Raw genomic sequence first — 10,408 nt, forward strand, 5'->3', positions numbered from 1 at the left:
CTCTTAATGGTTGGGTTTTTTGGGGTTTTTTGCATTTCTGTGGCATTGGTTATTATTTATCCTTTTGTTTCTTATTTTTCTTATTTGGATCCTTTCTCTTTTCTTGTTTAGCCTAGCCAGAAGTTTTTTTTATTTTGTTTATCCTTTTAAAAAACGAGCTCTTGGTTTTAATGATTTTTTTCAGTGTTTTTTCTTAAACTCTATTTTATTTCCTTGCTGAGCTTTACTTTTTTCTGCTATGGTTTTGTTTGTTCTTCTTTTTCTAGTTCTTTTAGGTGGTTGGTTAGGCTGTTTGAGATTTTTCTTGTTTTTTTTTTTTTTTTCAGTTTTCATAAAAGTGTGTTTTATTATTGGCAGATAGCACCTTTAACAGTTAAATACATTTAAGTAATGTGTAGGCTTCCCAGGTGGTGCTGGTGGTAAAGAATCCATATGCCAGTGTGGGAGATGCAAGAGACATGGGTTCAATCCCTGGGTTGGAAGGATCCTTTGAAAGAGGGCATGCAACCTACTCCATATTCTTCCCTGGAGAATCCCACAGACAGAGGAGCCTGGCAGGCTGTAGTCCATAGGGTCACAAAGAGTTGGACATGACTGAAGAGACTTAGCACAGCACAGCAGTGTATAGGTGACTGCACAACTGCAGCACTGGTAACTAGATAGATAACCCTTTCAACTAGAAACCGACTAGTAAGTAACTATCTAAATAGTTAAAATACAGCTTTTAGATCATCTTTTGTTTTGATCACCTTGGGTATATGGGGCTCCTGTTGGTCACACTGCAAATATATTAAAGTCAGATCTTCTGATACCCATTCCTGGAGGTTTCTTTCATCCTCCAGCTCCAGAGCAAGCCCAGGTTTCTGACCTCCAGCATCATACTCTTCCCATCTACCAGAGCAGACAATGGAGGCTTCATACCGGGCCTCAGAGTCTGAGTGTAGCCTATTCCAATTAAACTATAGTTGTTGACTTTTGCATAAATTGAAGCAGTAGGATTCAACTGATATTTAGCTGCAATGCCAAAGCTAGTGCAGCTGGTTCCTGATGTCCAAGCAAGATTTATTAAAGTGTGAAGATCTTCACATACTTTTGGATAAATTTATCCTCTAAATTCTTTCCCATCATTGGCATAGTGTGTAGCTGGAAGTCCTCCGTCCCACTATCTTCATGTCCACCCCTTTATCGTGATTTATATAAAAATATAAAGTGAATTGTGAAAATGCTCCATCTTCCCCAAAGTCCTACGAGATCTTTGGGTCTCACCTCGTTTTTTTATATTTATGGGCACCACTCCACTCCTGATTTGTGGGACACAGAGATTTATATCCTCTGGCAACTCAGAAACTTTAACTTCCTCTCGTGATCTCACTGTATTGCTAGGTTTGAGATGCTCGATGCTGCAAAGAACAAGGTCCGGGTGAAGATCAGCTATGTAATGATTGCCTTGACAGTGGCAGGATGCGTACTGATGATTATTGAGGGCAAGAAGGTAAGAGTGGACATCCCCCCTATCTTTATGTATTTTCCACAAAAGACCTAGAGGAAATCAGGGGTTAACTCTTTATTCTCTGTGATGAAGAAGTCACTTCCTATACAAGAAATGATAAGAAACAAAATAAAATATGGTAGGGCCAAACCTGAGATTATCATGCCTGGAGGTAAACAGCAAATCCTAACTTTGGCATGCTGAAGAACTAAAATAGTTTTGGTTAGGTAAAAAAAGTTTTTAGTTGTCACAGGTGTGATAAGGAATGTGAAACAAGATGTGTGACACTGATATGTACTAATACCTCCTTGTATGTCTATAAAGCACTCACAGTACATGGACTTATTGATCCTCACTCTGCCTTAGTTTTGGTGAGTGTTCTTATCACTGTTCTCTACTTGGATGTTCCAACTGGGCCATCTGTCTAAGCGCCTAAGCAGTACACAGGCATTCGGGTCCACAGATCCAGTCATTGTTAATAACTGTCTTACCGTCTTCCAGGTACCTTGTTGTTATCTCAGTTAAATCTTACAACAACGCTGCAAGGTAGATACTGTTATTAGGACCTCATTTATAAATGACGAAACATAGCATAGAAAGCTTAGTGACTTACCCAAGTTCACACACATCTCCCTAATAGCAGAGCCGCAGTTTGAATCTAGACCTAATTGAGGTGACAGGGAAAGTATCCCCACTTACTGAGTGCTCATTTTATAACAGGTATTGTTAACCTTGGGCTTAGTGGTTAAGAATCCCCCTGCCAATGAAGGAGACCCAGGTTCGATCCCTGGCTTGGGATGATCCCCTGGAGTTGGAAATGGCAACCCGCTCCAGGATTCTTGCCTGGAGAATCCCATGAACAGAGGAGCCTGGCAGGCTGTAGTCCATAGGGTTGCGCGGAGTCCGACACAACTGAAGCAACTGAGCACAGCACAGCACATTGTTGAATGTACTTAATCACCACAATAATTGTGAGAACCTAAGAGGTCAGTTCTCTTATCCATGTCTTATAAAAGAAGAACCAAAACCTAGAGATGTTACTTTTCCCAATGTCACATAGCTAGTAAGTGGCAAGACAAAAAGGTAGAGCCAAGTTTGCCAACTACTATCTTATGATTAAAATACAGATATTTTTCTGTGCAGCAGTACTGGCCAAGCCATTATTTAAATCCCATGTCTAATTCTATATATCACAGCTTCCACATGGAAAGAAATGTCTTATATATTTTGTCAAGAATTTACAAGGGTTCTTCTGCAAACCCAGTGATAACTGACTTCCTTATGTGCAGTGAGTCCAGAGTAAAAGTGAACTTCTGACTCTCTTGAGAGTCTTAGAATAGAAAATACCAACATTTAGGCTGATGTTATGACAGCATGAAGGGCAAGTGTGGAGGCCTGGGTGAAGTTCTCTTGACAACTGTGTTCCTACCCCACTTCAGTATTTTTCCTGCCTCTCTCTTTAACTTTTTATGCTTAACTCTCAGACTGAACCTACAGAAAGAAGCATATAAAACAGGATATAGGGATTTTAAGAATTCTGAGAAATCTGCATTGCTTTTGTCTACTTGATGATGCTAGCTGAGTTTAAATACTCCAGAAATAGATCACTCCCTGGGGTCCCCCCAGCCTCATGAAAGGGTATGCACTGTATAAAGAGCTCCTCTCTTGTCCTATACCATAAATATTATTTCTCTTTTATGGAACTGTCCGTTTCTGAAAAGTTGGTAAATGCTACTGGAACGACTAACTTCGGAACATACTGTGATTTAGAAGAGAGAAATTAGCCATTGTGTTTTGTCCTCTTCATCATCTAACCATTCTGATTCTCTGCCCCTTTCCATACTTAATTCTGAAGAAAAACACCACCTTATAGGGTGCTGGTTTCATTCATTTGGTATGAAAATTTGAAACTGGACTGTCTATGTAAGCTTCACAGAGATGAAACAAGTCAGAGGGAGGGAAGTAAGGGAAGAAGATGGTTGCATCTCCTCCACTGCTCTTCACTCTCAGAGGATGGAGTGGCAAGGTAGTCACTGCTGGGAGTCATCAAGGGTAGTACTTGGTGAAATCTGGGATCCCCAAAGCGGAATGTTTTTTGATAAAAGACGAATAAGGAACTAGAAAGGTGTGAAAGTATACAAATGAGTTGGGGATGGAGAAATGGTAGCAACAAAGAAAAGTGAGAGGAGGGAAAAGGGGGGTAGAAATGGAAACAAAAAGGTATTTAATACAAAAGAGAGGAAAAGAGAAAGACAAGGAAATATAAAGGGAGAAGAGAGGCTAGAAGATTTACAGGGAGAGGCCAGAAAGGAAGAGGAGGCAGAGGTGTGGCCTTTCTCTTGTGCGTGAATGGATGGACTGCCACACTGGGAGCATTAGAGGAGGCAGAAGGCACATGGAGAGGGCTGCTGTGCCTGGCGCACCAGCAGCAAGCCGTTCCTCCATGCCTGTACTTGCCACGTCAGGGAATGACACCCTCCCCGAGCCGGCATAAATAATCACTGTTCACATCCGTTTCACTTTAGGCTGCCAGAAGAAATGAGACTTTAACAAGCTTGAACCTAGAAAAGAAAGCTCGTCTGAGAGAAGAAGCTGCTATGAAGGCCAAAACAGAGTAGCAGATATGTCGGTGTTGGTTGGATTTTGAAGATCTAGAAATAATGCTGCAGCAGTAGGCCTTACTAAAAAGAATGTGGTATATGAGCTGCCCTATTTCCACTCTAGAGCTAAAAATAAATTTTCTTAAACAAATGACTTATCTATATTTTACAACTTTCAGTTCAGTTCAGTCTCGCAGTCGTGTCCGACTCTTTGCAACCCCATGAACCGCACCATGCCAGGCCTCCCTGTCCATCACCAACTCCCGGAGTTCACCCAAACTCATGTCCATTGAGTCAGTGATGCCATCTAACCATCTCATCCTCTGTCGTCCCCTTCTCCTCCTGCCTTCAATCTTTCCCAACATCAGGGTCCTTTCAAATGAGTCAGCTCTTTGTATCAGGTGGCCAGAATACTGGAGTTTCAGCTTCAACATCAGTCCTTCCAATGAACACCCAGAACTGATTTCGTTTAGGATGGACTGGTTGGATCTCCTTGCAGTCAAGGGACTCGCAAGAGTCTTCTCCAACACTACAGTTTGATCTAGGTTAAATGTAGCCTGTTTTTTTCAAAATGAAAGAATGAAAAATGAGATGACTTATTTGAACTTTATTATTAACTCTTCTTTATAGTCAGGTCCCATTTCCTTCTTTAATTCCCATTACCAAAGTGACATCTCCCCAGAAGCCAAATGGTTTGTGTGTCCTCATTTCTGGAGAGGTAAGGAGGGGCAGTTGAGCACACTGCCCGGGGGCACGTCGAAGAGCTAACCTCCCCGAATGCCCTGGTGCTTCTCAAGAGCTCTTGGAAGCAGCCAGACCACACTCTGCCTTTGTCAGGTGTGCTGGTAAACAGAGGTTTTTAGAACAGTCTTTGAAAAAGTCCTGGCAAGGTGATGATGACCTTCTGGCCACAAGTTACTGAGGATTTTGAAATCCCAGCACCATGGAGTTACTTGGGGCCAGCACAGTTGCCTCTTCTGTGCTGTAGCTTAGAATTCCTAACTGGTCCTTTCCTTCTGCTTTTACACTAAATTTCTCAATTATCAAAAGCTATCAAATGCATTTTATTATTGTTGAAAAATAAGCATTTGTACCTCATATATATCTTTAATCTGACGGGGATGCCAAGTTGTCTCATATTTAGCTATGGATGCTGGTTTCTATTTAAGTATTTCATTTATTCTCACATGCTTCATAAGTTTTAAAGGATGGCAAGTCCTTATAAACATTCAGAGGGTTATATCAGAATAAATATATGCAGCTGTTTGGGAACTTAGTTTAATAAAATACTCAGTAAAACCTAATGTACTACTCTACAGCTTCATAATCCATCTGATAACTGTATCTATCTAGAGTACTTTGACCTTAGCTTTTAGATACCAAGCTCTTTGATTTTTATCACTTGAAAATTTATCATCAAAAAGCATTACTTTATATACATTTTAGCAGATTAGTCTTCCTTGATTAATATTTTGGAATACTTACATATTGTCTAAATGTAGATTTTAAATATGGGTAAATCTAATGTTTTTTTTAAGTAAGTCATTTTTCTTCATAAAACAATACCATTTTAACTTACAAAGAAGCATTTAAAAATTTTTTAAAGTGTTGTATTCTTAAAGATTTATTGTTGTAAAATGTTTAAGTCAAAGCTCAAAAACCCTACCATGCAGCAAGAATTCATATCATCATTTTGTGTCAGCTGTCCTCTTTAGTAACTTATAATAGTGACTGCCTCTTTTGGGGTTGAATATAAATTTTATGACCAGAATTTAAGACCTTCCCCCATCTGATCCCACTTCTCCCAGTAGCCTCACGTATTAACTTGAGCTGTCACACACCCTACTAGTAATTATAGTATCTTATATTGCTTACAACTTCTCAAGCAAATCAGATTTCATGAGCACTATTATAAGCAACAAGGACAAAACTGTCTTTTGTATTCGATAGTATCCAATTTCAATTAAGTGATTATTACTATTTTTTGCTTAATTTCGGAATTATTTTTTCATGTTTATCATGTTTCTACAGGTAAAAGGGACAGAAAATGTTTTCCAATTTATATTTCCTATAAACCCTGTTTGAATTAACATGTGAGGCTATGGCTAGGTACTTTTAAGTTTTAATAAAAATAATGGTATGGGGAATTGACTCCAAAATTTATTGAAATCAGGCAACAAGTGAGGTTGTGATGGTGGTATAATTCATTGTCATTAATCAAACATTACTTGAGTCCCTTTTATGTACAAAAACTGAGAATACAAAGATGAATAAAACATACAGAGTCTAGAGAGCTCATAATTTACTGGACACATGGCCTGTGAAACCACTACAGCACAGGCAGGCAGTGATGGTTCCACAAAGTGGTGATTTCTGAACTGAGTGTAGCATGGGCAGAGTGGGCAGTTCAGGCATAATAAGAGGCTTTACTACTCAGACGTTGAGCTTGCCCTGAGAATCAGGAGAGAGCTGTCTGACATGGTAGTGAGAGGTAAATGCCTCTCACAGTAAAATGCCTTTATTTTGATTTGGTTTTACTTTTTATCTTGCTAAAAAGACTCAGAACAGATACAGCCATTACTTGTTTTTTTCCCAAATTACAAACTTGATTCCACAGACCATTTCACATCCCATCATGTAGGCTGTCACTTAAACTGTGGGAGTAGCGTCTGACAAATCTCCAGTCCACCACCATCCCAGGTTTATTCTCTTCTGATCTCCCACACCAAATACCGTGGAGTTATTCCAAACTCCCTTGTTCCTCATTTAATCAGTCATCCTGTTTTGTGAGCTTTACTTCTAAATTTTATCAAATACAATGATTCTCTAGAATAGTCACTGAAAGGAAAATGAGAATCTGTTCAAGGACAGACACAAGAGATTAATCAGACATCAAGATTCCAGTCAGAAACCCTGGGATTTAAACTTGCATTTCCAACTGTCTTACTTTGCAAACCGAGGCTTGGTTCAGTTCAGTTCAGTCGCTCAGTTGTATCCGACTCTTTGCGACCCCATGAATTGCAGCACACCAGGCCTCCCTGTCCACCACCAACTCCCAGAGTTCACCCAAACTCATGTCCATCGAGTTGGTGATGCCGTCCAGCCATCTCATCCCCTGTCGTCCCCTTCTCCTCCTGCCCCCAATCCCTCCCAGCATCAGAGTCTTTTCCAATGAGTCAACTCTTCGCATGAGGTGGCCAAAGTATTGGACTTTCAGCTTTAGCATCAGTCCTTCCAAAACACCCAGGACTGATCTCCTTTAGGATGGACTGGTTGGATCTCGAAAAAGGTCTTAAATTCTTATAATGCAAGACAATGTTAAAAAACAAAACAAAATACATGCCAAAATTGAGAGAACACCATCTTTTAAAATACCTAATCTTTTTTTGGCCAGTTTGACTCTACTACTTGATTTCTAAAGGGTTTAGTAAGTACTCGTCCACAATTTAACTGTTTTGTCATTTCCTAATGCTGCTGACGCAATGATGTTTTCTGTAGGATGACAAGCTGCTGAGATTACCACATCTGTATGACCTTGTAATTTCTGTACAATCTCTTTAGTTTGAAGGTTCCAAATGTATACCAGGTTATCCTCTGAACCAGAGACAATCCATTTTCCACCAGTAACTGAAAAACTGGCAAATACGCAGTATTTCTCATTCTTATGACCAGTATATGTCTTCAGGCATCTGCCTCTGCTGTAATCCCATAGTTTAAGAGTATTGTCCAAAGTTGCAATGAGAATATATTTACCGTTTGGAGAAAATTTTACAAAAGAGACAGGAGGGTTATCATCATCAACAAGTGCTTTTAAACACTGACCTGATGCAGCATCCCAGATTCGACAGACACCATCATAGCTACCTGATACTATCAAGGACCCACTACAATTAAAATGAACAGCAGAAACTGGGTCAGAATGAGCAGACAAAGTCTTAAGGCACTTGCCTGTTTTCACCTCCCATATTTTCACGCTTTCATCAAAAGATCCTGAAATGATGAGGTTGGACGGTGGGTTGAAATTACAGCAAAAAACGTAATTACTGTGCCCTTTAAGTGTTTTCAAACATTTTCCAGATCTCACATCCCAAAGTTTTAGAGTTTTATCATCTGAGGCAGAAACAAGACGACTGGAATCTGATGACCAGGCAACATCTGATATTTCAAGATTGTGTCCTTTAAGCGTTTTCTCATATTTTCCATCATAGGCTCCCCAAATTATAATTACTTTATCAGCAGAAGAACTTGCTAGCCATTCTCCATTAGGACTAAACTTAACTGATGATACTGCTTCCGTATGTCCCTCCAGAGTGAATTTCAGAGCGTAGTTTGGTTTTTCAGACACTGCCTTGCTCTGATTGGCAGATGAGGGGAGAGCCGGCTCTGCTTTCGCATTTCCTGACTGCTCTGTAGTCATGACTCTGAAGCTCAAAGTCTGTAGGTTGGCTAGATGTCCGGTCTTGAACCAAGCAGCCCGTACTGTGGCTTTGTATACAGCAAAATGAACATAAAAAAATCGGACTACAAACAAAAAAGTCTTTTAGTGACTAATTTCCGGATCGTTTTTAAACGACGATATACACTGGTTCAGCAGCACAGGTTGGACCGCTTCACTTTTTCCTCGCTGCTTCTGGAAATAAATACTTCAGAAATACTATTAAAACGGTCCCGTGCGCTGTCGGCAAGTAAGGTATTAATGCTGGGTGTTTTGTGACTATATAACGCGCTTCAAAGCTGCAAGCGGTGGGGTGTGGGGGGGAAAAGCTACAGAAAATATTTTTCACCGCTTCTCCCCCCCAGCTCTGAGATATCTGAGTACTCAGCACCCCTACCTGCCTGACTTTAGACAGTGTACTTGAAGCATGAATAATCGCCGCTTTAAACAAGATTTCAGAAGCTAAGCAAAAACCTGGATACACACGATTTCCTAACGCCCACACCTCCGGCCGACACTCCAAACAGCTGCGTTAAGGAATAACGCGTGCGCATGACAGCCGGGAGCTGGGCGCATGCGCAGGGAGCGTAGGGCGCATGCGCAGAGGGTGCCCCTCCCACGGCTTCCAAGCCAAGGAGGCTTGTAGAAGTCGCTAATGCTTGCGCAAAAGCGGACGCTGGGGTTTCCTTCCGGCCTCTGCAGGAAGGGCTTCTTCCAGACCTCGCTGGATAGCGAGGGCAGCTGTATTTCGGAGACCATTACTTTTGGGAACCAGTGTGACGAGAAAGAACTGAATTTTGACATGCCTGCGGGCATGGATTTGGATGTAAGCCGTTCACACTGCGTTTCTTAGCCTTCCTGGGCCCACTCAGCGCCTGTTACTCCGTATAAGCTCCTGCTGCACAGGTGGCTTTCGTTCTCTTCTCCAGCTGTTATGTGGAGCCTGGTGGCGGGTTCGAAAGCCTGCAAGTAGGCGAGGGCAACGTATCCAAATTTATGCCCAGGTTTAAATGTGTTCCCTAAGTGTTCGGGAAGGATAAAAAATATGTTTTAGAGGCCTTTAAAGGCTAGCGCCTAGGTAGCCTGGCATGGTAGTGCCGGGGGAAATGAGCAAACGTTTTAGCACTTCCTTATGGCTTAAGTTTCCAAAGACAAAGTTCAGATCTCCTAGGTGCTTGGAACAGAAAAGGTGGAATGGGGTAGAAAACGTGTAAAGTGAAAGAAGTCGCTCAGTCGTGTCCGACTCTTTGCGACCCCAGGGACTGTAGCCTGCCAGGTTTTCCGTCCATGGGATTTTCCAGGCAAGAATACTGGAGTGGATTGCCATTTCCTTCTCCAGAGGATCTTCCCGACCAAGAGATTGAACCCAGGTCTCCCTCATTGTAGGCAGACGCTTTACTATCTGAGCCACCAATGAAGTCCAAAAAAAAAATAAAGTTACTCGTCATTAGGCTTTATTGGAGAAGGAAATGGCAACCCACTCCAGTGTTCTTGCCTGGAGAATCCCAGGGACGGGGGAGCCTGGTGGGCTGCCGTCTATGGGGTCGCACAGAGTCGGACACGACTGAAGCGACTTAGCAGCAGCAGCAGCAATTAGGCTTTAGCCAGCCCTCCCTAGTTTTAAGAAGTGATTAGTGGCTGTGAAATATGTGAAGGATACGTGCTTTTCAGATGTTTAGCCGCGAAGTCGTGTCTGACTCTTGCGACCCCATAGACTGTAGCCCTCAGGCTCTTCTGTCCATGGGGTTTTCTAGGCAAGACTGGGGTCGGATCAAACCTGTGTCTCCTGCATTGGCAGGTGGATTCTTTACCATTGAGCCACCAGGGAAGCGCTTTCCAGGTGTAAATTATTCTTTACTCAAGAATAGTTTACCCAAAATGAAA

At 41.7% G+C, this 10,408-nt stretch overlaps 2 protein-coding genes across 2 annotated transcripts in view; one reads left to right on the top strand and one right to left on the bottom strand.

Moving 5' to 3' along the window:
* Positions 1 to 4,243, top strand: part of FAM162A (family with sequence similarity 162 member A) — a 40,155-nt gene extending 35,912 nt beyond the window's left edge. Inside the window, exons 4-5 of the mRNA XM_052644310.1 lie at positions 1,384 to 1,492; positions 4,015 to 4,243. Of these exons, the coding sequence (XP_052500270.1) occupies positions 1,384 to 1,492; positions 4,015 to 4,107 (202 nt within the window). The 3' untranslated portion in view covers positions 4,108 to 4,243. The remainder of the gene's footprint in view (positions 1 to 1,383; positions 1,493 to 4,014) is intronic.
* A 3,241-nt stretch (positions 4,244 to 7,484) lies between these two features.
* On the bottom strand, positions 7,485 to 8,904 carry WDR5B (WD repeat domain 5B). The gene has a single exon (XM_052646784.1). The coding sequence runs from the start codon at positions 8,504 to 8,506 to the stop codon at positions 7,514 to 7,516; it is 993 nt and encodes a 330-aa protein (XP_052502744.1). The 5' UTR covers positions 8,507 to 8,904; the 3' UTR covers positions 7,485 to 7,513.
* Positions 8,905 to 10,408: the final 1,504 nt, after the last annotated feature.

The sequence above is a fragment of the Budorcas taxicolor genome, chromosome 1 (genome assembly GCF_023091745.1).
Source record: "Budorcas taxicolor isolate Tak-1 chromosome 1, Takin1.1, whole genome shotgun sequence".
NCBI classification, from domain to species: Eukaryota; Metazoa; Chordata; class Mammalia; order Artiodactyla; family Bovidae; genus Budorcas; species Budorcas taxicolor.